Raw genomic sequence first — 27085 nt, forward strand, 5'->3', positions numbered from 1 at the left:
AGACGATGTCACGCATTCATAGCAATCTCCTTTCAAAACACGTGCGCCCGTTGACATCCGGGTCCGTCGCTTGGGCGGAGTGATAAAGTACATGACCTATTGCCGTTCTTAACTCTTTCGCTACCGCAGAAAATTGACCAATTTTGAGGGGTCCAAGAAAACATTTTTTTACCTGCTAAAAATTGGTTAGGCACTAATTGCAGGAGCACAAAATGCAGATTATTTAACGGCCTTTCGAATAATACCAGTTTTTTAAAGGTTTTCATATATCATAGTTGTGAAAAAAAATATCAAAATCAAAATTTTTGTCAAGTTGTCGAAAAACATGATAAAAAAAGGAGTTGTGTATATCAAACCACCGGTAGTAGAAAAAAATTAGAATATACATTTTGTAGGGAAACATTTCAAAAACACACCCTAAAAAAATGTCGACTTGCGTGGAACAGTTTTTCAGATATATAAAAAAAATGTTAGCACGCACGGTGCTCGTGTCATGCGTTGAAGCCCAACCTTTAATTCAAAATGTGCAATTTCGGGTGGTTCCCTGGAATAAATCTGGCGGTTTGACGTTATCAGAGGCACCAATTTGCCCCCACCTAACGTAAAAACATCTTGTCAATGGCTGACTTTGCATTTACAGCGAGCACAATATTTGGGACAAGCACGCGATGCAGAAAAAAACATGCATGAAGTTGAAAACGGAATGCCGTGGCTGATGCTTGTTGTCGTTCACGGTCAGTTATCTCTCAAAACATAAAGCTGAGCTTTATTATCATCTTCTTACTCGCAATTGTAGCCTTGCTCGCAAAAATGAGGTACGATGAGCTAGAATCGTGCCCTGCGATCTTTGGCCGAGTAGCAGTTGCGCGCTGAAAAAGATCAGCACAACGAGCCTCCTCTATTGCAGCGCCACCTAACATTTTTCAAATGAAACAGTACAGAAACTTATCAGAGACTTCGTCCGAATAGACAGTGCAACTAAGCAGCAACATTAGACACCCGGATATACCCTCGCATGGAAACGAAACTGGAAGGCGAACAGCTGGCAGTGTAAGGCTGGTTTGAAGCGCTGTCCTCGGCGGAACAGATATCTGGCGACTGGGTGTGACCTTTTGACTTGCATCTGAAGTTCTTATCGCAGAAATCGGGTTAGGGTGGGGGGAAATCAGGAGCGCCGTGCTTTGTTCGAGGATCAGTTGCGGATGCTTCAGGCGCCATTGCAGGTAGCCTTGAAGTTGGGTAACTGCGTAGTAGCGCTAAATATGAATCTCGCGATGCAGAAACGAAACCGAAACTGTTGTAAACTGTTTGCGAATGGTCCTGGGGTAAGTAGACCTACCACAGTACTTAGAACAACTTGCGCAAAGGCAATAAAACTGCCTAAAATCATAAAGTAGCTTTGCAACCAGGCACTGCTTGACATTTTTAGCCAATTTCTGGGATTATTACTGTCAGAGCGCGAACCTGACGATTGAAAATCGTTTGCTAGTTCCCCATTCACGCCCTGATAGCAAAAAACAAGCGCTGGTGCAGAGTAATTACGAGTTGCACGCATTCTTCGTTGATAGCCGTGACGCGCGATGACCACGCCCCTTTTTCACACCCAGGTGATTCAAAAGCGTGTCAAAAATCACGTTTCCGTTGCAAAAATGAAAACAAAACTGATTTTGAAAGGCCATTTTCTGATCTAACTCCGAACAGCTTTACTTGTTCGAGAAACGCCTGGAATGCTACGAAAAGGCGCTCCCAAAAGTATCGATCAAATTGATCGATTTTGATAGGCGCAGTAGCGAGAGGGTTAACTTGTTCCAGAGTATAAAATCATTTTATGGCAAATAGCAGGCAAGCTGTGACTGAAAATAGTTATCTTGGTCCTGGTATGGTATTGGCCAAAGAAGTACTCATTCTGAAGTTGGGCCCTTTTTTACAGCCGTGCTTTGAGTCTGTCCATCACTCCGCGTGTTTTCTCGACTCAGCCGAGTGGGATACCACACCGCTTTAAAATGCGAACATCACTTTCCAAGATCTCCTCGACTGGAGGCACGAATGGAGGAGGCATAAAGAATACCAGGGTTAGTGTGGCTAGGGAGTGCAAGAAGAATTTACTGGTAAATCTTCGGAATTTGGAATTCCCGTTTTCCATGTATCGACAGGAGAAGCGCTACCTGTAATGCTGCAAAAGTCTAATGACCAAGCCACTGTTCAAACCTTACGTCTGCAACTGTGTCGCGGTCATGGAGAGTTGTAACTTGTTTTGTTGAATCCACTGCAGGCGTGAATTGTGTGAACCTTGGACGATACACGGTTCTTCTATGATGCGTAAGTCACAGTGGCCTTTGCTAGCCATAAACGAAAGCCAGTGAACCTAGTCAATCAAGAGGGGCCTCAACTTCTGCCAAAAACACTCGACTACTCTCTTACCCCAGATTCGTGCTTTCTCTTCTTGGTGCCTTTTTTGACAACTGCACGAGGGGACCACTAAAGAGTAACTAAACAGCTGAAAGCAGACTCGAGCCACAAGTCCTGCCTGAAAGAGCATTACAAATTTTTTTAAAACTGTGCCAAGTATAAAGGGTGTATTGTTGTAGAAAACATGCTCTTTCTGGGTGTGGCAGATAGAGGCAGGGTCACAACCCATTGAAACTAAATTTTGAATTTTGGTAAGGACCTTCCTGTGTTCTCAGTGTGTTTTGGTGGTTGTGCAAGGTGCAAAACTGAGGGCTACATTGATTGATTGATTGATTGATTGATTGATTGATTGTAAGGTTTAACACGCTGACGCAACGCAGGCGATGAGGCGCGCCGTAGTGGAGGACTCCGGATGAATTTTGACCACCTGGGATCTTGAACTTGCACCAAAATCTTGTAGACACAGGCGTTTTTGCTTTTCGCCTCTATCGGAAAAGCGGCCGCCGCAGCCGGGAATCGAACCCGTGACCTCGTGCTCAGCAGCGCAACGCCTTAGCCACTGAGCCACCATGGCGGGTACTGAGGGCTGCATTGTTCATAGTCAATTCCAGGTTGAAGGATAGCCTCTTCCGTAAGCTTTCAAGGCTTGAAACTAAACTCTGAATTAAGGGAAGGTATCAATAATGATTTCTCTGTGTTTTCAAGGAATTTTGCTGCTGGTAGTTCCACAAGGTGCAACACTGGGGCCTATGCTGTTCACAGTCAACTTTAGGTTGACGATTAGGACCCCACCATAAGCTGTTGAAACCAGAGTTTCATACAATAACTAGAGAGGAATCTGGCACTGCGATCGTATGCTTCAATGAGCGTGATGGGTAGTTCTGGATTTGGATTGGCGCCCGATGGCTTGAGAAAGTTGCTATGGATTGCAGGCAGTTACGTTTTCGTTTTGGATTTACCTGAACGCATTTGTCTATGCGGGGTGTTGGAAGAAGCTATCAAAAATACGTCTTTCCTTGAACTGCATGCCGCGCGCGCACTGACGCCACCCTGGGTGGAATGGTTTATAACCAGAGTTGCGAATTGGGTGGGTTATCAATTCATTGCCGGCACAGCGAGCACGAAAACACAAATGACGGCACTTTGTGCGGCGAAGTTGTCTGCGAATTAGGAGTTGCGGCGCTGATCATACGGCAGAGCAATGAACTGTCGAAGCTGACGACGGTTGCGAATCGCTTGGAACAGCCACACCTTCTGTGCGAACGCCGGCTCCTATGGCGTAGGCCAGCAGTACCGGCGGCTGATAGGAACGCAGATTGATGGTCCCTAATTCAGGCAAGAATAGCTTCTCCGAAGGTACCGTATTTATTCGAATCTAAGCCGATAGTTTTTTTGAAATACTGATATATCAAACTCCAGGGTCGGCTTAGATTCGAGGATTTTGAAATACGCGCCAATTTCCAAGTAAAGTGGCGCGCAGCTAGCGCCACCCAGAAAAGAAAGTATTGTAGCCATTACTAGACGAGCCAGTAGCCACTTCAGGGCCATAGGCCGCCATTTTGAATTATGCGGACCCTGTTCTGTGGGACAGTGGTCTGCGTGCGGTGTGGCGTTTGGTTTTGACAGCGCAAAAAGAAGCGGTGCCATTATAGTGCCGCTTTTAAAAGAAAAGTTGTTTTAGCTGCGGAGTTGTCGTCGAACGTTCAAGCCGGGAGGGACTTCGGCGTGGATGAAAAAAATGTCCGTCGTTGGAGGACGCAACGGGAGAGGATTTTGCGTGCGCCGCAACGAGGTTGGCAATCACCGGACCACGAGAATGCCGTCACCATGAAATGGAGGTGGCATTGGCTGACTTCGTTCAGACGCAGCGAGCAGCTGCCCTTCCAGTAACGACGGAAGTGCTCCAGGCAAAAGCAAGGGAGCTTTTAAAGGGACCCTGCAACACTTGCCATCGACTGCTAGTAATGTGTTTTGGGATAAAGTCTATTGTCCCAGAAATCTCCTCCCGCAAGAATTATGAAAATCCGTTCACAATTAACGAAATTACGCGCAATGAGAAATCGCCCTCTCAACTCGACCGCGGAACGCGACGAAAGCTGCGCGCTCTCTCCCGGAGAGGGGCGCGGCTCGCGGCGTTCTCTTCGGCGGCCTTCGATATATCACATGCCGGGTAGTTTTGTCCTTTTCTCCGCAACGCGGAGGGACCTATTTCCGGTCTGGTGCCACAAAAAAGCAGGCATAGGTGCCTGCTCGCAAGTGCGCGCTCGGGCTGGTAGGGCGTTTTTGAAGCAATAAACTTTTGTGGTTGAGTGGTCCCGTTGAAAAGGAAGTATTGAGCTCATCACTCAAACTCCGCGCGCACTCAAAACACAAAAGAAACGGCAAAACTGTGCCTACAGGTTCAGGCATAGAAGAGGTTCGTACACAGCGATGACGACGACGGAAATTGGAGAATCTAGCCCCGAAGTTGACCAGTGACAGCCGATCGGGCAGCCATGGCCTATGTGACGTCCCTTAGGCCATGCATAATGAGGACAACTGAAGAGAGAGCGGTTGATTTTTCCACGTCTTTCACATCGATTTGTGCGCTCACCGCTTCACGTGCACGTGTAATATTTGGCTCAGGTATTCCTGGCAGTGTAATCTAAACGTCGCGCAGGTTTACTTGCACTGCTCAAAGAGTGTTGCAGAGTCCCTTTAAGGGGGGACGAGGGTCTTAAAACTAACTTTTTTATTTATGGGTAGAAACTTATGAAAATTTGCACACGGATGTGCTTTTCTCTGTAGACTTCAAATATGCAATTATATTTGAGCTGGTGCTGTTAGTTCAAAAGTTATCATACAAAGTCTAAACCGCAATTAGGTAATTTCTTACGCAGCTTTAATGAACTTTCGCATTGCATTTTGTCGCTTTTAATTACATGAATGGATAGCCAGAGAGTTCCCATACCCGATGACATTCTTCGTTTTTCTCTAAAGTCACGGCATCCTAAAAAAACATGTCAAGTACAAAAAATGGCAGTATTGGATATTTTGGCTCATCAAAATAACTGCAAGTCATTATTTATGCGTAGCCTAAACAGAAAAACTAAGAATGTCATCGGCTGCCTCAGGCTGTACTGAAAAAAATGGTACCAAGATTGACCTTATGAAGCAAGAAGAAGTTTCCAAAAAGCTGCGTAAGGCTGAGGGAAGTGACCAAAAATATGAAACTGAGAAAACTGCATTTGAAGTTTGGCCATGTGTTATGAGATGAACCGTCAGTAGTGTAGCTTCAAAATTTCCCAGTAACAAAGACATGTTCTTCCCATTTTCAAATCTGTCTTTGGATTCCAAAAATGTCAACTAGAACTGGAGATACAAAAGGCCAAGTAACGGACCCCATCAGGAATTTAGCAAAATTTATCGACTTCGAATCGGTTGGCATTTTGTTAGCGTTGTGAAATCTGGTGGTGTCTTGCTGGCGTCGTAAAAACTGCAACAGTCCTTCGTGAAGTGCCATCATCTATTACAGTGCACGGTGGTACCCAGAATATTGTGTACGGCAAAAGTGTGAGGGTGAAACTTGCTTTAGGTGCCCCCCTTTTGGTGAGGCTATTTCATTCACGGTTTTTACGCTGGAAGTTTGAGAGGATACAGGGGTGGGACACTGCGCAGTGCGTTTTCCGCAAATGCATCATGTTGTTGGCCCTCAAAAGAGTCTTTTGGGGAAAATAAATGTAGCCGAAAGGCAAACTTTCTTGGCCTATGGGGATAAACCCATAGACGCCTTTTTCCTTCAAGCCGTGCATGGTGCGGCTATCTCCATCGGACATCACGGTTGTGTACCGCAGCCCATTCTTGGAGAGCGAGCGCTTGAACATTATCAGGGCTGCCTCTACCTCCATGCGTCCTGCACCACAGTCAATGTTTCGCTGACACTCATGGTCTGCCAGCCAATCTTCGTAGCCCTCATCTGAAGCTTTGGGTCCGATGGCGCAACCTAAGCAAAAGTTAGAGAGGACTACATGATCAATCACTAAGCCGGTGTACACTTCAATGATGCAGCCCACTCCAATGTGATCCACGTGCCATCAAACATCACATCTATGTTGTTTGGCGGCTGACCAAGGTCCGAGTACAAGTCCTTGATGGCACGCACACTATCAGCTTCAGAGGCTGCTGCAGTGTCCTCGCAAACCTGAACCACTTTCCTCAAGTGCGCTTGGAATGTCTTGTGGTGCAGGCCTCGGTGGGACAAGTTCATACCAGCACAAAAATCTGACAGAGCAGTCACCCCCTTCCCGATGCTTTGAATACTTTTCAAGGCCCTCATATTCACTTCAAAAAGAGTGATATTGCCAGATCCTTCGGTCCTTGGCGAGGAAAAACGTTCGACACGGTGTTCACAAACCGAGCACGTCACCTCGAGCTTCACGGCGAGGCCGTACTGCCGGTCAGGCTTCCTCAAATCCGGCGCCGCCAGCCCGCACTTGCCGCACCTGACGTGCGCAAAAAGGTCCTTCAGCATTGCAAAATCCACTAGAACAAAATCTGTGCCGGATTCTTCCTCTGAGTGCGCCAAATCCACTTCAAGGAGGTCGAATTTCCGCTGCGTTGCTGACTTGGTCTCAATTCCACGCTTGACCTCGTCCGCGTGTTCCGTACGCGCGGCGATCTCCTCCGCCGTGTAATACCTCGTGTCAAGCCGGCAGGACGTGCTTGGACCAGGTATGGATTCCGGAGGTGGTTGGTCAGGCGATGGGGCAGGCGAGGCAATACGAGGTGGCGAACGATTCTCATCCGGCGGAGTCGAGCGGCCTGAAGTCGCACCACGCGACCTTGGGATAGGCGGGCGACGCTTTCGCTTCCCGTGCGCATGACGGGTCGTCTTCTTCAAACGTACGTCTCCTGGCATCATTCACGAAAGTACGCGATGGAAGAATTAGAAGAAACTGTAAAAAAAAAACTGCTCTAAGCGAGCGCTGCGCCAGAAGAGCGGACTCCGTCGGACGCGCGTAGCAGACGCCATGATGGCGACCGCCATGACAGCAGTCGCGCCGACCAATGGGAGGGGTCGTATGGCCAACTCAAACCGCGCGCGCCCGCTCTAGCCAATCGGCGGCCGAGAAGGTGCCTTCGGAAAACTGGCAAGGGCGGTCGCTCTACTCAAGCGACGCCATTTTGAGATACCGCAAAATGCGCACAAAGAAACACGCTCCAAAACAAGACCAAGATGGCGGCGATCGGTCGGCTGCTTCGCCCGCGGGGCGCGCGGGAATTTGAAGCAACTTTTGCCCAATTTGGGGCATTTCGTGGCCCTCGAGGCGTTTCAAAACATGATTTTAGAGTATTTCCCGATGGAATTTCGGGTTGATATTTTGAAGGCAGGTGCTTGAAGGTACAATAATTCCAAAAATTGGATTTTCTCAAAAAATACCCGCCGCGGTGGCTCAGTGGCTAAGGCGTTGCGCTGCTGAGCACGAGGTCGCGGGTTCGATTCCCGGCTGCGGCGGCCGCTTTTCTGATGGAGGCGAAAAGCAAAAACGCCCGTGTGTACGAGATTTCGGCGCACGTTAAAGATCCCCAGGTGGTCAAAATTAATCCGGAGCCCTCCACTACGGCGCGTCTCATCGCCTGCGTTGCGTCGGCGCGTTAAACCCTACAATCAATCAATCAATTTTCTCAAAATCGATATTTTGGCCATTTTTGACCATTCTAAGACCCGCGTCCCCCCTTAAGGGAACCAGGCTTATCGCGGGCACACTTCAAAGCCAGTCGGGGCTGGCTACAGAAATTCATGAAGCACTTCGGCTTTAGCCTCCGTCGTCGAACCTCAATCGCCCAGAAGTTGCCCGGTGATTTTGAAGAGAAACTGATTGAGTTCCAGCACCGCATCTTCATGTTCAATAAACGTGTTTTCTTTTTGTGAACGCTGACCCTGCCTTTTTGTTCGGCCTACATTCGAGGTAAGTTTTTTTTTTTTCGCGCCTTCGGACTTTCGGGGGTCGGCTTAGAATCGGGGCCGGCCTAGATTCGAATAAATACGGTACAGTCTAATCCCGCTACAACGAAGTCCGCTTCAACGAAATTTCCGCTTCAACGAAATATTTCCAATTCCCCGTCAGCTAGCCATAGAAGTCAATGCAACAAAGTCCTCGCCACAACAAACCATTTGTCTGGCTTGCTTTCGCTTCAACGAAATTTTCGATGAATTGGGCTGGGTTTGAACAATTATTTCACAATAAAATAAGCATAGCGCCAGCTATTTGTAACTTTTTAAACATTCAGGACGCTTAGATTCACGGAAAACATGCGCGGTGCGCCCGCACCGCCACCCAAAAAAAAAAAAAAAAAACTCATAGGCGGACGCCATTGTTTGATGGTGATAACGATGTGGCTGGCCGTCTTTACATGAGGCACAGGCCCGGTTCGCCAAGCCGGAGCTACAGCCAATCTGTATCCAATTGAAATCGCACGAATGTGCTCCGCTGCTGGCGCGGCGCCGTCATGTATGCGTTGTGGCTCGTGAGCAGCTGTCCTTGCCGTTTTCCTTCTACCATTCTTCATAGCCAAGAGCAAAAATCATGTTCGCGTGTTTGGTCTTGAAGCCAAGTCATCCTATCTTAGTCGCGAGCGCGCGGTCATGTTTAATGCAAGCGCGCGCGTCTTGCCTGCCAAGGTCAGTAGCTGCTGTGCCGTCAGAAGATAAGATAACGCCACTGCTCCTGCCACAAGCGAGGGGGGCTTACGACGGCCTAGCAGCTATCTGAAAGTAATCAGCTCGGTGGGCACGCCTTGTTGTGCAGCAATACGTTTTCCGCCTGCATTTCTTCACCCCCCTCCGTAACGCGTTCTTTGCGTGCAGTGAACACAGATAACCATTGGTATGTTTGTTATCCGAATAAACGTGACGTTATTGCGCTTCACTCCTTTTTCTAAACATTGTTTTTTTGCTGCCAATGATGCGGAAACATACGGGGCTATTTTTCGGGCCTTTCCGTGGTGTGTTGGGGCGGATTTCGCCTCACCGAATTTTCGCTTCAACAAAATTTTTCGCGCGTCCCGTCAATTTCGTTGTAGCGGGATTCGACTGTAATCGGTTTCTTTTTTTTTTTTTATGAGCACAAAACTTTTCTCTTCCTATTACAAACCACCAGCGCCGAAACTTTTACAAGTAGTTTTTAAAGAAGTCCGCATCCTGCTGTTTTTGCCGGCAAATGGCAAACCTGCTCCACAAACCTCCTCAACTCTGCGCGCCATTTTATTTCGTACAAAACCGGTTTTTGGTCACTAACTTTCTTGTTCGCCATGTAATTTGTAAATGGAGAACTGGGCAATAACAGTTTTTTTTCATCAAAAAACACAATTAGCGCAGCAAGAGGCCCGTTTCGATCCCACGCAATCCGGTTCCAGAACTACCCATCATTCCTATTGAAGCGCAAGCGCCGCTGCCATGTTCGCGCTGGCACTAGCACCAGTTTCCCCTCTAGTTATTATTGTATGAAATTCTATGGTTGAAGCCTTTCCCAATCTCAATCGTAGCTTTTCCTCTCAATCTTTTCTCGTGCCAGCCACTTTTTGAAACGAAAAATTTCTCCCACCTCCCCTCGCGGGAACCCCTGTGTAGATGCGACGCATAGGGGGTTCCGTTGTTGTTTCCGTTAGGTCGATTCTCCCATCGCGTGAAATGTGCCGTAAACCCCCTGCCACGGCTATGACGCAACGTGGCGCAGCTATGACGCAACACAATCCACTCTAATCCAATCCAATCCAATCGAATCCAATGCCCCTCGCGAGAGAGTGTTCACTATCGGAGAGGAGAAAGGGTGAGCGGCGGAGAGCGCAGCTCGCGCGGCGAGGAGAATGGGGGAGGGGTGTGGACGGACAACAACAACGCCGTATGGAGGGACAAGGCAAGTGAATGAGATGCAGTCGCATCTAATAGAAGGACACTGGCGGCAATGTCCCTCACCGGCATGTGGGTCGAGGATGCGGATGGGCTTGAGCTCCCCGCGCACGACCACCAGGTTGCCCGTGTCCTGCTGCAGGTAGACGGCATAGAAAGTACGCCGGATGAGGCGGCACACGTGGTCCACCACCGTCTCGTACATCTGCTGCACCAGCATCAGCAGCTTGAGTGGGTGCAGGTGCGACTTCTTGTGCTCCTCAGCCTGCAAGGAACGAACGCGGAGAAAGGGAAATGCATACCACACCCAACACTTTATTGGGAAACACTGATTTGCTGCAAGAGTCCAAAAAACACGCAACACGGCCCCAGCAGTCACAAATAAATGGCAAAATGTATAAACTTGAACGTAAACCGAAAAATGCGCACGAAAGTGACCCCCCCGTCTTACGTGGTGGTAATTGGCAGACTGAAAATGCAAGTCTGGACACCATGAGAGTACAAGCATCCCAGTATCGCTACTGCAATCGCCCACATTTGCATGCTAGGTCTATCTTTTGCACACCGGCTTCTCTTACCCTTTTTCATTATTCCTTGTTTGTTTTTTGAGCTCTGTACACACTTCGGGATGAGTGCTGGAGCTCAGTGACAGTTGCCCACTGTGTTTGAAGATGTACCTGAGTGACAAAATGCGTGCTGAAGAGAAGCGCAGTATAGAAGCCCAGTGCTTCTCTGGCATGACCGAGAATCACCTGACACTGGTGGAGATAGATGTCAAAGTTTCTGTTGAGCCATCCTCTGAAGAAATCACTTTGCTGACATCACGAGGTGGCCCGTGAGTTACAGAGTAAGGTGGCAGACTTCACTCTCGAGCTTCACGCAAGATTGATACCAGTTGCATCACAGGTCACCCACTGCAATGCAATGGGGCTTGCCTGCTAAGCAATGTGAAGAGAATTTATAAGTTCTGGGTCTTGGGTGCACTGCTGTATGAAGTGTTTCTGGCAGCTCTGATGAGTACAGTCTATGCTCGTTACAGCAGATCCGGCAACAACGGACTTTCGGTTACAACAGACCATTTCTGCAGGTTTGTCTGGTCCCCATGCCTTTTAAATGGAGTCCACTCCGTTCATAACGGACCCGGCTAGAGCAGACGATCGGCTACAACAGACTAAATTTTAGGCGAAAATTGTTTCAACTGAGTGTTTATAGGGGACTTCCGCGGCACCGGCACCCGATATGCCTTTTCTTTGATTAGTTTGGCAAGAAAATTGTTATGTCTGGCAACATTGCTAGCAGCCGGATCGTTGGCGCAGCCAAGCTAAGCCAGTGCTAGTGGCTTTTCTTTTTAAGGTAGCTGATTTCACTGTCGGATAAATTAAGCGAAATGAACGCTGTCGAACATGGGGAAAAACAGGCCGACATCGCCAGAAGTACAGGCCTGTCTAAGCAGGCGGTCCGCTCTAGCGTCAAGAACAAGGCCGCGGCCAATAAACGCGAGTCCGGTGAGATTGAAAACAGCGCTATCGAATACGCAAAGTGGTGCACCCGGAGGCGAGTCTGCCCTCGTCAGTTTTTTTTATGTAATAAAAAACTCGGGTTCAGTGGAGTTCGGTCTTTATTATTCCCACGCATCACGCATGCATCGTTCCCATTCCGTTCGGTAAGAAATGCCGAAAAAAGGTAAGAAATGCCTCAAGTTGGGGGGGGGGGGGGGGGGGGGGGGCGAAGGGGGGGGTGTTGGTTCCCATCCATTGTGTGCAATCTGCCGGTAACCGTGCGCAATCCAGCTGGTCTAACTTTCTGTCATCAGGTTATTTCATAACAGCTGTTTCAACGACCAGACTACAATCGTTAAAAATGTGGAAGCTACCAAGGGGGAACGTGAGGCAGCGATCCGATTTGTTTGAAGAACGGTTTTGGGAAAACCTGCCTCGACGTGAAGGGATTTAAAAGAGCCTAGCTAGTTGCGATGGCCACGTCTGATGTTTTATAACTATTTAATAATTGCGCCTAGTTATATTCTTGCTTTATTTGCTCAGCTTATCATGTGTCTTTAGACGCTCGACCACATGCGCCGGGCCTTTTCCAAGTGCCGGTGCTAAGCTTTGGAAACTGCGTGTACGCGATTCTTTGCCATCTCACGAACAGTGTGCGGAGGTGCTGCGGGCGTGTAGAAAGAACAAAGTATGTACAGAGGGCAACACACTTGTCTATAACACAGGTTTCGTACTTGTAGCCTTATCTTGCCTCGGCCAAAAAGCATTTGAAGAAAACTACTGTGTCATTCTGAAACCTTAACCATATATTTTGACCTCAACGTTTTTTGTGAAAAGTTTCAGTACGCAGTTTTGAGAGGTAACTAGTTGAAGTTGAACTCAGTGTTATAGACAAGGGTGTTGCGCACTGTACTATGTATATGCAATATCGGTCAAAGTATCCACTTTAGGGTTCATACCCCCCCTCCTCCCTCCCCGGTCGGACACTGCATACTTCGGCTACAGCGGACGTATTTTTCCGAATCAAGAGGGTCCGTTGTAACGAGTGTAGACTGTAACCTGAGCAGAACGACGTGCCGGTGACAAACTAGGACAGGAAATAAAATGATGTTTCTGGTGAGCTTGTCCACAAAGTACTTAAAAAAGTTAAAAAGGACTGGCTTATATAGAGGGCAGACTTGCACAAACATCCAGCTTGTAGGAACACTTGTCTTCATATAAATTTTGTCTGCAACTTCACTTCATTGCTGATCCGGCTGATGGTTATAAGTGCTCGCACATTCATTTGTTTGTTCTCTCGCATCTCACACCAGATCTGGGCTCCACTTCTATTTCGCCCAGCCAGCTAGGCTCACACAGCCTCGACCATTAAGGCCGGTCGCCATTTGATGTCCTTTCCATGTGATGTCATTTTTAGAATGTGTTGAAGCGGCAATTTCAATGATAACTGCATTTCTACACCGATCTAATGCAATCCAACCGCAACACCTCCTGCACTATTTTGTAAACTCACAGCCATACCAGGCGCCCACATCAACGAGTACAGCTCTCACTACAAGTGCTCCATCCCAAAGACAACGGGCAGTGTACCAGTCATTCGACTTTCTTGTCATCTCAATTAATAAAATTTTGCATTAAAATTGAAAACATTGGATGGAATCGGGAAGCAAACAGCCCAACTGTTACACAGGCAGTTTAAAAAAAGAAAGGGCCGCATTAAAAAAAATGCAGCAAATCATGTGTGCTCCCCTCCCCTTGAACGTCTGTTTCAGCCCTGTTTCAAAAACGTGACAACACCTCAAGCAGTTCATTTTTTTTTTTTTTTTTTTTTGTGGCTCAGCACAACTCCTGCCAACCTTTGGGTGAAAGTCAGTCACTTGCACAATCGACAAACCATCTTGGGCACCCTTGAAGGCCCACACTCCTTCCTGCACATCCGCTATCAATTTACGCATGCAATCGAACTATTTCTTGCACTGGCAACAAGCACGGACATGCCAGGTACGCAAATTTGCAGCAAGCGCATGGGGAACATTATCCAGAAGGAAATGCCACAGACGAGACAACACAATGGAACGGGGGGAAAACAGAAAACGACAGAGAACAGAGAAAACTCAAAGTATTTGAAGCGCGAGAGAACTTGTCGTTTTTCGAAAGTCCCCACAATGGCAGACAGGGGAGCATTCCGGTCACGGACCGGTGCGTAAGCGAGAAGACAAAAAAGAAAAGACACGGGCTTCAGGGATATCAGAAAGCAGCTTGCAGACGTACAAGCCTTCTCTACTGCCAACGCGGGAGCGCAATCACATGCTCCTTTTGCAGCAGTCGTGCGCCGCCACGAAAGGGACAGGAGCCGAGTGAAAGGCGCCACTCACCAGCTTCCTGACGTGGCTGAGCTGCTCGTCGCAACCGCCCGTGCACGCGTAGTAGCTGGGCTCGCTCGGGTAAGTCTCCGTGCAGGCTGCAAAGCAGGCACGCGCACCAGTGTGAAAAAAATTCAAATTCTTTAAAACTCTCTAACGAACACGCTCCCTCTAAAATCTCTCTAAAACACCCAAAAAGCTCTCTAAATAGCTCTCTAACGTGTGCCAAAATCTCTGCACACAAGCACTTTCGCTTTACGACACCACCATCAAAAAAGCGGGCACCATGGCCGGGATCGGACTCATGTCCTTAGGCTCAGCAGGACAACGCCTTAGCCACTGACCCACTGTGGCGGGTACACACCAATGCAGCAGCAGCCTGCTTGACCAGGCAAGCAGGCAAGGAATTACTGTGACCCTCACCACGAATACTCCATGATGAACAATTAATCACTAATTGGATAATTTCGTGTGATTGATTGATTGATTGTAGGGTTTAACGCGCCGACGCAACGCAGGCGATGGAGGCGCGCCGTAGTGGAGGGCTCCGGGCTCATTTTGACCACCTGGGGATCTTTAACGCGTGCCGAAACCTTGTACACACGGGCGTTTTTGCTTTTCGCCTCCATCAGAATAGCGGCCGCGGCGGCCGCGAATCGAACCCGCGACCTCATGCTCAGCAGCACAACGCCTTAGCCACTGAGCCACCGCGGCGGGTGCACAATATCGTGTGTATACCAGCGAGCAGCGGCCCGGTTAGTCTCCCTAGGCCACGAAGATGTACGATTGGGATGTAACTTCCCAAACCTAAAACACCTGCGCCCCACACCACAAGCCTTTTGCAGACTGGCATTGGGCAACAAGTTCGTTGTTCACCAGAGTCCTTCAACATACACCAGTTGCGAAATTCTGCTTCAGAACCCAGGTAGCTCGAGAACCCCTGCTTCGCTGAAGCAGAGGGATGAGCGCATTGGTGTCCCACCGAGGGGACAGAAACTGAACTATTTTTATTATTATTATTTAGTTCAAACTGCGGGCCATTGAAGGTCCATGCAGGGTGGATATTTACATAGTCTCCAAAGCAAGGAATACAATGGAACATGAACACAGTGAAACAAATGTAGCAACGAACACTATTTTGAAAGAGATGCAGGCTCTGTAAGAGAATTCCAGTCAGCTACTGTACGAGGAAAGAAAGAGAATTTAAACGTGTCAGTTCTAGCGAAATAGGGCGTTAGTGAATGAGGGTGGTGATGACGCATTGGTCGTCTCATTAGAGGGAATAGATACAGAGTGACGTCAATGGCCAATTGTTTGTTGATCAGTCGCACGAGAAAATCCAGGTGAAATTGTTTCCTTCGAAGTTGAAGAGGTTAGCTTGCATAAAGGTCAGAGGGGGAATCTAATGGGGAAAATTAAGAGAAAACGAATCTAACGGCTTTTCTTTGAATCCTTTTGAGTTTTTTAAACGGCTTTTCTTTGAATCCTTTTGAGTTTTTTAATGCTAGCATCAGTGAACCGATCCCATACAATGCATGCATATTCAAGTTTAGGGCGAACAAGTGAGAGATAACCCAGTAATTTAACGTTTGGAGGTGTTTTGCAGAGTTTGTGCCTCAAGAAACACAACTTGCGCAGAGCAGAACCTTGCTGAGCAGTTACTTGAAAATACAACCTAATGAAATAAGGCTTGCTTTTAAAACTGGGAAATGCTACATTGGGTACTGTTTCCGCAGTTATGGCTTACGGCAGCAGCTGCAAGCACTTGAGCACTACTTGCACTTTCTGCCCACAGATGGCAGGACAGTCAACTTGCCCTCTGCCTGCCCCTGTTTGTCTCCACCACAGGGGGGGCTAACTGCAGAACGGCTTTTGATATGTGGAGCCTAAGGAGAGTTTCGAAACTGGGGTATGTTGAGTAAGGCCGTGAAAGATTTAGAAAAAAACCTCCCTATAAAATCATTTCAGCACTGACTAGCGCTGTGGCAAGAATTCTAATACCCCTGTCACACGGCAAATCTAATGTCATTCAAAGTGAATGACATTAGCTGTTACTGACATTCGGTTTGGCCGTACGGGTCTACACGGCAAAACAAATGTCATTTGATTGTGATAGCGGTTACGATTAGCGAGCTCGCTAAATCACGAAATTATATTTCAAGTGCATCGAGAATGCTTTTATACAGAACATTGTTTTAAACATAAAGGATTGTTTTTAAAAATAAAAATAAGAAAATCACTGGTTTAGGCGATATCAGTAGACATCACAAGTCGAGACAAGTCCGCAAAAAATCCGTCGAGATTTTCTTTTTTTGCTAGTACTTGCTTGTCTTTCTTCATTTGAAAAACCGCATGAAGGGGGAAATATGAGTTTGCTAACAGTTTTTAGAAATGGCATTCTTTGGTTTATTACTGAACTTCCTCCTCTAGAGACGCGACACTGCTGTCAAGGCTACTCATTTAGCTGCTGAATGAGCTTCCCAGCCTCAATTATCCGCTAATGTTCTTCGCCTCAAATGTCATTCGATATTCTCATGTAACGCCGAATTAATGACATTTCGAGCGAATGAGATCTGCTCTAAATGACATTGACAGGGGTATTACACTATCAGGACAGCTGCCACAGCTTGAAATTACCACTTAAAATGACAGGCCAGAAGAGTCGAACAAAAATTGGCCACGGGCTGCAGAAACAACCCTTCCTATCACGCACAACGTTTTTCATTTTCGCGCAACTGAACTCTCTGTGCTTCGTGAAAAGGTGAGCAAAGTCAATCGACAAATGGGAACGAGCAAGAGAGCGGCAGAAAAAAGGGCACGGTTGACGGCGGCCCACCGACCACCATCGAAGCCTGTGCTTGGCCCAACTCCTGCATCCCCTGCTTCCTGTTGGTGCTACGAATGCAATGCGGCTAAATTTATTGCGCGCCACACTTCCTGCCTACGGGCTTTAGAAAGCTTAGGTCACAAAAGTCACAGCCTTCGCTTTTTGAAAAACAGCTTCGAAAAACAGCCCATGTCAGGTTGCTGGCCGGCATTGTCAGGGGCCGCTTTTTACGGTGCAGGTGGGCTTTCTAGTAACAGACAGAGCTACAACCTGCGACTTGCCTGCAGGTGTCGTCACCAAGTATTCGACCCACGATTACGAAACCATGCTAAAATAACTCGAAAATAATTTATAAAATATACATGGTGCAGTCAACTTGTTCATATCAAACTGGGATATTTTAGCATCTATTGGATGCTGCAAATTTTGATGGTGTTTGTTGGTTTTTTAATGGCGCAAGGCCGACGAAGGGTAAAGAGCTAAAAAAAAAAACGCAAGTCTTGAACAATGAATTACCATATGCATCATCATCATCATCATCACCATCAACTGTTTCATTAACTGCCGAGAGGAGTATTCGTTCACCGAACTACCAATTACACATGAACTTTTTTTTTTCAACCCTTTCAAATTCAATATATGCTGATCTGATTTGCACATGTGTATGCATGTAAAACATGCTAACACAAATGCCAAATGCACATATATTTCCAGCCAAGCTGATGTGCGTGACATGTTCGAACAAAGTATCACAGAACATAACATTATGCAAATAAAATTCATCACAACTAAAATGGCAATAAAAGTAAAAAAGCTTTGAAAGAAAAAAAACGGGGAAACTGTTGTCATAAGATCAAGCTGAGAGGCGCAGACTACAAATGACACCATGATTAAACAAACCGGCTCTGAACGAGCCAGTTGTCTGGCATTCACACTGCAACTTTTGCTGAGCATTTACCACTGAACAACAGCTGGGATGTTCTTTAAAGTTAGGCTGCCTTCTTTGACTAAATTTAGACCAAAGTATATTGATGCTCACCGTTAAGACCATCACCATTAGGCTTTAAAAAACTGTGCAGTCACCTAGGCGTTCTCTTATGGTGTATGGAATGCAAAATCATCAGTTACCAATTGGCAAACACGTCCTTTCACTATCCTCATCACTTGCTTCCTTTCGACAGTGATAAATGTACAAGTGGACATTTTTTATAAGGTGTTAGCCAATACACTACTGTGGTATTGCCACACTACTCTGCTTTGTAGCCGCTCTTTAGTATTCGTCAAAGTAGTGTAAATAAATAAGAAACAAATACACTAAAGATGAGACGTAAAGTGCTCGATGCTTTGTTACCTATTATAACTGCTCTACGTAGATATCACGTTTCGGTGTCAACGAGTGAACAATAGACATTTCTGGGTTGTCGAGAAAATACAGACTTCATCAACCTCCCCCCTATCCCCGTTGTTGTAATCTAGCTTGCTAACATTTCGTTCCAAATAATCAGAAGCAGCCGCCCACAAAAGTAGCAGCGACCGCTTGCAAAAACACAGCCAGTAAAGCCATAAAGCAGTAAAAAAGCTCTATTTGGATAAAGTGCCCCTCCAGTCTGCTCCTGCTTGCCTTCCTGTGTGTTCCATTAGCAGCTCGTGTATTGCCTCCTAGTCCTTCATACAAGGAAATAAGACTTGCTCAAATAACTGAAGGCAAAAATAGTTTTTTGGTGTACAGTATTGTGCGTCATTTCAGACATCTCTCAGAAGCCTGGACTTAAAATCAGTCCAAATGTGCGTTTAATATTTGAGAGAGAGATCCCTTGACCTTTACCACACCTTTGAGAAGAGCAAAAATTTAAGCAAATGGTGCCTGGCAATTTCGATGACCTTCAGCTGCAGTTGAAAACAATATTCACAATAGGATATGAGGACGTCAATCCACAATTGAAACATGAAAGGTTGTGCAATTTTCCAATAGTATGCTGCAACATGACTGATGGCGACGTATGCATTACAAAATGCGCTAACATTTGTCGGTGTTAGTGTCATTAAAGGCTATGCTCTATTTAGTGCCAAATTTCAGCACCAAGGCCACCGGACGGCCGCATCAAAACTTATAAAATGCACATTATCGCTGACTCAGCACTGCACTCTAGGGGCCTTAAAACAGGTTTAAGAGCCCATACATTGTTCATTCGACAATACGATTATCCGTCTGGTACTCCCGCAAAACAATACCAGCGCAGGACTCGGAAAGACACTACTGTACGAGACAACGAACTCCTCTTGAACACGCATGCGCTACAGGTTCACAAAAATGACAGGCGCTCTGTTGAATCGTGTGCTTTGCGCAAGTCTCGGCACCGCAGCCACAAAGCTATGACAATGCGTAGCAAGGTCGCCGCAGCAGCTGTAGCCACTTGCGCGGCCTCAGCAGCCTTTGTGATCACACTGTGTAGCTCCCGCTTTCGTCGAGCACGAAACAAACCCTTGTGCTCGCCATTATCAAGCCATAATCAGCAAACCAAGGGTTCTCGACATCACCTCGGCGAGGAAAAAGGGAAAGGGTTTCGGGCGCCAGATACCCAACGCCCATCAGCATACCTCGGCAAAGTTGGCGCGGCTCACTCAAACTCACTCACAATTTTTTTTTTTCGAATCACCACTCACTCAAACTCAGACTCAATGCTGAGCAGCACATCTGCGCTCACTCAAACTCAAACTCACATTGAGCTCAAAACTCAGAACTCGCTCGGACTCAAAACTCAAAATGTACTCAGAACTCAAAATGTACTCAAACTCAAAATGTAATCAAAACTCAAAATGTACTCAAACTCAAAATGTACTCAAACTCAAAGTGTACTCAAACTCAAAATGGACTCAAAACTCAAATTGTACTCAGAACTCAAAATGGACTCAAACTCAAAATGTACTCAGAACTCAAAATGGACTCAAACTCAAAATGTACTCAGATCTCAAAATGGACTCAAACTCAAAATGTACTCAGAACTCAAAATGGACTCAAACTCAAAATGTACTCAGAACTCAAAATGGACTCAAACTCAATCGGACTCAAACTCAGTCGTGATCACTCGACTCAAACTCACTCAAGCTCAAACTCACCATGCCACACTAGCCTCGCGCTCACTCAAACTCAAACTCACGCGTGAGTTTGAGTCCAAATGAGTCTGAGTGAGTGGACTCATGAGTGAGTTTGCCGACCTCTGCCCATCAGCGCCGCAGCGCAACCCGAGCGCGTGTGAATCACGACGCGCTGTTCTGTTCACTGCGCCGTACCGTTCACGCAGGCCGAATGCGTAGCGTTCATGTCGTGGGTCTCCGAACGGAAGCCCGCCACGGCGAAGAAGCGGCATCCTTTCTTGCAAGCTTCGAGGTGGCTGGGCTGCAAAATAGAACAAAAATATGCGCAAAGTAAATTCAGCGCACCTGTACACCAACGAGCACAGATGTTTCGCGCGACAGAGAAAAAAACAAAAAAATGTGACGCGTGCGCGCCCATCTGTTTGCGTAGCGATTATAATCGCTCCTCAAATCCGCCACTGAATGTCCCACCGCACCGTCTAGGCCATTGTGCACGGTTTGCGTGGCAGTACGCGGTACGGCGATATTGAATGCCACTGCCGCTCGACGAGTAACCGCGCCTCGACGCCATATCGCGCACCAGGCTCAAAAACACTCCATCCCGTTTCCGAGAACGCTTCCGCGCGAACCTGGGCGAACGCGTTACATCCGCGCGCTCCGCAACCTAACGCTGCCCTCCAAACAGATCAGCTGATAGCGTCCGCCGATCCACAAACAGTAAACACAACCTCCGGTCGAGATAGAGATCTGACGAAGGTAGAAACTCACCTTGGGGTAAGTGTGCAGGGGGTACGTCAGTGCGCAGCGCGCTTCGCACGTTTCGCACTCCTCGGTTATTTTGCGGAGCGGCTCACCGCTGCAAGCCACCGCGGCCAGGGCGAGAAACGCGACTAGGCCTCCTGCCATGCGAGCGGAGATCATTGTCGTCGTGTCCTTATGGCGTTCACCGCACCCTTCTCGCGTGCAACGACGACGGGCACTGGTCAACACGGTGCTCGCACGGGAACAAACAAGCACGTTCTGACCGTCTCGTACTGGCAGGTACGGCAGCTCGCAACGCGCACTGCGTTGGCTATGGTTGATGGGCGGTTTCTCGTCGCAACAGCAACAAAAAAAGTGGCAGCGGCTGAACAACGGAACTGCCACCTGTGTGAGAGCGAGCGAGCACTAGGGAGGCCCCGACGATCGCTTACGGGTGCAAGCAGTGCAAGGGCATCGAACAATAATAAGCGCCGAAGGCGCGCCATGCGGCGTGTATTTGTTTTAAAAAAAGACTACGATAACACATAAAAGGAGAAATGAAATGAGCGCCAAATTCGAACTAGGGCATCTGTGTTCGGAGCGCGGGAGAGGGGGTCCGGGTGGTCAGGGGTTTCTGACCCTCTCATTGCACGGAATATTTCTATAATTTCTAGAAATATATATATATTTCTAGAATATATATTTCTATAACCTTTTTTTTATAAAAACAAAATGGCCGCCAATGCAAGTACAGCCTTGTGATTTTTCTGGATTTACGCCACTGTTACGCCACGAGTACGAACAGAAGAGTTTGTAAAACGATCACCATGTGAAAGTATTGGCGGCACTAATCTAGAGCACGGGTTGCCTGGTCACCACTTGGACTCCCGGAACACTCCTAATTCATGGATCAATAAAGTTTTGTACTACTACTACTACATAATCAACGACGTTGCGCTTGGAACGAAATGTCTCCGCGGAAAACAATGGCTCTCGCCCGGAACGAGTGCTCGTGGGCAAGATTTTGCTGTTTTGCTTCATTATGCGTGTTGAAAACCATCACAAAAGAATGGCTTCTCGAGTTTTCGATTAAAAAAAAAACAAGATGTCAAAGAAAAGAGCGGGCGCCAAAATGATTCTGCAGGACCTGATCGCTCGAACATTATGGAGAAAAGAGTACGTGAAGTCTGTGTGCATGGTGCCTGCGCACTGAAAATAAAAGTCCAAAAAAGAAGGAATACCTTTAAAGCCAAGCTTTCTACGTCTCACTGACGGTGTATGTCACATCGAAAACGCACTGCAAGAAAGCCAACTTTCTGTGTCGATGATGGTGAAGTGAAGAAAAAAACACACCCTGCTGTCAGAGTCGAACCTGGGTACTTTGCGTTATGAAGCTGATGTCTATCCGATTGTGCCATTTCCACACAGTCGAAGCAGTTTATATATTTGGAGAGGGATGCATGAACATGCAAAATTAGACAGAAAAATGATGCACCCCTCTATCTAATGATGATGATTGTTGAGCACGAAGATTTTTTCATGCGAAATCAAATGCAAAAGGGTCAAAGCCGCTGCGATCAAAAGTCAGAACTGCCTAAGTCAAAGCTCAACGAGTCAAAGTCCGAACTCGGACGACAACCAAGGAATCGCTCACAAGAAAGCTTCGCGTTCAGCCGTCGTCATCGTCGTGCAACAGAGGTGCGCATGTTTTTTATTAGAAGGGAAGTCTATAGGCCTATTATAAGAAAGGGGTGGCGGGGTGGGAGTGGGGTTCTGCGCTTGTTGAAGACGACAAAAGTTGGTTTGTGTCTCCTAGGATGTAGATATGCATTAATGTTTCAATGCAAGCTAGACGTTGTTCAAATGGAGAGGTTCTCATCACAGAGCATTGACTTTCTGAAAAAGAATTGCTAAAATAATATAAAAGGTGTAGCACACGTGTGACTTACCAAGGTTAAAGTAAAAACGATGTTTCAAGAGCGCTACGGCTCTCTTGCTCATAATGTGAACACGGGCGAACTAGGTATGTTGTCCAACTATCGATTTCATCAAATTGCTAAAATGAGAATTTGCTCGTTCACCACCGGTACAGAAAAAAATGAAAAATAAAAGTACGCCCACCTGTAGCTGCTCGCCTTCCCAACGCACAATATGGCTTGGGAAGTTACTGAAGGGCCAAAAAATTGGGCACCACACATGCCACTTTTGGGCACTTTGTAACTAAAGAAAGTCAAGGTTATTTCTTTATCGAAGGTATCGGTACAAACAGGGAATACTATATGCCAACAGGTGTTGATGGTGTAATCATACACCTGCCACGGAAAGTTTGACATCCACCTCAATGTAGCCATACGGCTACAAAGGAAAGCTGTACAGCTTCCTCAGAAACTTTGCAGTCGAAGAAAAGTTCGTCCTGGTCCAGGATTCGAACCCGGGACCACCGCTTAACCGGAGCAGTCGCTCTACCAACTGAGCTAAGCAGGAGGCCAGCAGTTTGTAGCGCGAGAGTGAATTGATCAACAACTCGAAGTGGAGGACAGGTTCGATTAATTATACACCTGAATGCTCACTTAAGGCCTACATGTACAGTTGACCCTGGTTCATATCACCTCGGTTAATTTGATCTTGCCACTCTCAACCAAGTTTAGAAGTCCCACATATAAAGCTGCATATGTCGACTTTGGTCGATGGAATTTCCCACTTTTGGTCAGATTTTATTGCGCCAACAGGGTCAAATCAACGAAAATCGACAGTACAATTTGGCATTTGTCACCATATTTAGGTGATGGCCCAACAATAAAGGCCAAAGGTCCTTGTGTGGAGTAACCAAAGATTATTGTTTATGTCTTGGCGTGTGCACTGTTTATCTACCCTGTATTGTGTGCGTTCCAAAAAATACAGCTGACATCGAACGTTTGTTCCCTGTATTCCTCTGCTGTGTCCCCTATTTTAGAGTTAATAAAATGTCTTCGTTATTACGTAACTAGCTCGCTCACCCTTGAACCTTTAAGCGAACAGCCAAAACTGCGTTCACAATTCGGCGTCCGGTAGTACAGCTAGCCGTCGAAGATACGTGAAATAATACGTCCACTGTGACGTTGCGTTCTTGTTTTGTTGATAGTATGAGAATACTTTCAATCCCCTTCACGCCTCCGCAGGAAAGAAATACTTCATAAAGCTTTCAGGTCTATTGTGCTATCCCACAGAGTGCTGAAGTACAGTACGGAGGTGCAGCCATTGGCGACTCAGTTAGTTGCCTGCTTTGCAAAGACAGCAGTCATGATTATATTGGTGCTAACTGAGAACCTATCAAACCGGATTGCTTCCACTGCTAGCTCATATTTTCTTAGTGGCTGAGCCATTATTTGTTATGAAGAAGCAAGCCGGCAGACGAAGTGTCGCATCATAAGCAGCTGGAAATGTGCATACACACAAGTATATCAAGCAAATCCACCACATAGCCTTATACAATCCACATCTCCAATGCAGACCTCACAAAGGGGAGTATTGATTACACAGATCATTGCGACCTCGAGCTTGACGAGAGTACCGACCTCGACGTAATGCTGTTTGAATACAACCTACAACTGAATTGTGCGATCATTGCCCGTCAGAAAGGACACAAAGCCAAGGATATTTGAAGTCCCGTGTTTTTTGAAAATTCAGTGCGCTTCCCCTCTGGGAAGAAGGTTGAGCAGCAGAACTGGGCGAAGTCTAAGGAGTGCAGGAAACAAAACACGTTTGTAATTTGCAACTGAGCACACTGTCTAGCTAGCGACTGAGTACACTGTCTAGCTAATAAGCTGCATGAAACTGGGAAGGACTAGAGTTCTGCTCCAGCAGACAAACACGGGGCTGTTGATTTCCCTCCCGAGCTGTAGGCATCTTACTGTCTGTGTAGCACCCCAACCCAAACCACTCGATCATGGAGGACATCAGTCAGGTGGCATCAGTATGTGGGATGTCTATGCTTAATTCTCCCACCATCACATCGGGCATGCCAATGATGAGCGCATGAAACCTGGATGTGCGTGCATGCCCCTCCCCCAAGCCGGCATGAAAGGGCGACTGGTGATGTGCTTGTGCTTGAACAGGAAATATACCTGCCGAAACAGTGCTTCTGAAGCCCTCCAAGGTGCCTGTGAATGGACGGAAAAAAAAACACAGTCCAAACCGTCCCTACAGGAGCCTCAAGAAGGCAGCAAGAAAAAAACAACTCCATTCTATGTCGATAACACTAAATTCCTCCAGACAATCGAAAGACATATAAACCAAACATTCAGTCTCATTCGCTGAATTTCAAACAGACGCAGAGGATAAGGCTGGTAGAAGAGTTTGTCATCAGCAGAATAAACTATTCGATACCCTATCTAATCCCAAGCACCACAGGACTGAACAAAGTGAATCATTAAATAAGGAAAATATGTAATTCTGCACTGCACCTGCCCCTGTGCACCTCCACTGCCAGACTCGAGGGCCTAGGAGTTTATAATAAAGCCGAAGAACTTATCGAAGCCCACTTGTTAAATCAATATGGCTGATTATCCAAAACTCCTACAAGAGTACACATCATGGATAACTTAAGAATCAAACATCCTGCTTAACAAACTGGCGCACTCCCGATACCACGTGACACGCACGCAAACCTGATCATTCGGCCAATCCCCCCGAAACATGCATCCCATACACCACGTAGAGTGAAGGGGAAAAAAGAGAGAGCTCTCCAGACAAAATTTGGAAGCAAACCCAACGTCGTGTACGTTGATGCAGCTCAATATAGACACCGCGAGGCCTACAGAATCGCCACAGTAAATGCAGGAGGATCCCCTTCACATACCGCAACTATCAAGACCCTCAATCCTGAGACAGTGGAAGAGCGGGCAATAGACATAGCACTTTTACTGCCACCCACCCCAACCAGTCATCTCAGAAAATAAAACCGCGATTCAAAACTTCGCTGCCAGCCTAATCTCCAAAGCAGGCGCCAAATTTTTAATCGAAATCCCCCCTTGTCCCCCGTAGAACTGGTCTGGACACCGGCGCACTCTGGCTTCGACGGAAACGAGGCAGCTCACGAAATGGCCCGAGGCCTCACCATCCGGGCGGGAGCTAGCCTGTATCCAAACCACGGAGCCAGATCTGCAAGGGACAGACTAGTGTCTTGCAATGAAATCACGCAACATTACCGCCTCTGCCGCCGGGTCTACCCTCTGGCGGACAAAAATCTAACTAACGAGCAAGCCCACGTCTGGCGCATCTTACTAACGCCTTCCCGAACCCCGCAAGGCTAACCCACATTCACCCATCCGTATACCCCACCCCTGACTGCCACCTATGTGGCACCCCAGCCAATCTACCACACATAATACGAGCCTGCCATGAAAATAACTTCCTAATAATCCCATCCAAGGAGTAGTGGGAGGAGGTACTGCGTATCCTGGACCCAGGCGAGCAAACCACCCTCATCACCCGAGCTACCAACGTCACCATTCGGCTCGTGTCTGCGGCCACGAGTATCCTCCAACCTAAGCAAACACTCAATAAAATGCGTTTTATCTCTCTGCGTGTGCTATATGGGGAAAGAAAAAAAAATGCCCAGCTACGCTGTAAAAAAGGGGTTGTCCGCAGCATTTCGTTTTCAAGCAACTCATCTGTCTGGTGAAACTTGATCCAGCAGCTCTGCACCAACTCGCACAAGATAAAGTAACAGCTTTTGACTTCACTGTCACAATGCAGGGCTAAACTATGGTGCGTCGTTTTGGCACAGAAGGGGCGCTACTTCAATGGGCCGCTTCACAGATCCGACAGCACTCATATAGATGACATTGCTTTGGTGCTGGAAATAGCAGAAATAGCGAAAGCGATTATCATTTGCCTCAAGAATACCGTATTTGCACGATCCAAACGCACCGCTGACCGTAAAGTTTGACACCGATATTACTGCACGAGTGTAAAAGACATGAAATGATGTACCTGAGAGAAGACATTTCATTTGACACACGGAACTGTGACAGTGAAAAACCCTTGTGAGTCAGGAACCTGCTTATCCAGCTCTGGAAGCTAAAGCGGGGAGCATTGAAAGCCAATTTCCCTTTTGAGCCTCATAGTAATTTACATAAAATTTTAAGGCTATTTAGCGAAAAAGGTGTGCATTGTACAATGAAACACAGTACACGTGCAAACACAGTACAATGAAACACACATTTCGATGAATAAGAGAGCTACAACAGTTCAGCGGGAAATTTTCTTATCCGTCATTTAG

General features: G+C 47.0%; 1 protein-coding gene across 1 annotated transcript in view; it reads right to left on the minus strand.

Moving 5' to 3' along the window:
- The window catches only part of LOC144162569 (transmembrane protein 59-like), a 28607-nt gene extending 7362 nt beyond the window's left edge, over nt 1–21245 (minus strand). Inside the window, exons 1-4 of the mRNA XM_077693156.1 lie at nt 20851–21245; nt 20278–20383; nt 14172–14257; nt 10364–10562 (exon numbers count right to left, since the gene is read on the minus strand). Coding sequence (XP_077549282.1) covers nt 10364–10562; nt 14172–14257; nt 20278–20383; nt 20851–21003 — 544 coding nt within the window. The 5' untranslated portion in view covers nt 21004–21245. The remainder of the gene's footprint in view (nt 1–10363; nt 10563–14171; nt 14258–20277; nt 20384–20850) is intronic.
- Nucleotides 21246–27085: the final 5840 nt, after the last annotated feature.

Source organism: Haemaphysalis longicornis, unplaced genomic scaffold (assembly GCF_048455015.1).
Source record: "Haemaphysalis longicornis isolate Haplotype H1 unplaced genomic scaffold, Haemaphysalis longicornis Haplotype H1 scaffold_12, whole genome shotgun sequence".
NCBI lineage: Eukaryota > Metazoa > Arthropoda > Arachnida > Ixodida > Ixodidae > Haemaphysalis > Haemaphysalis longicornis.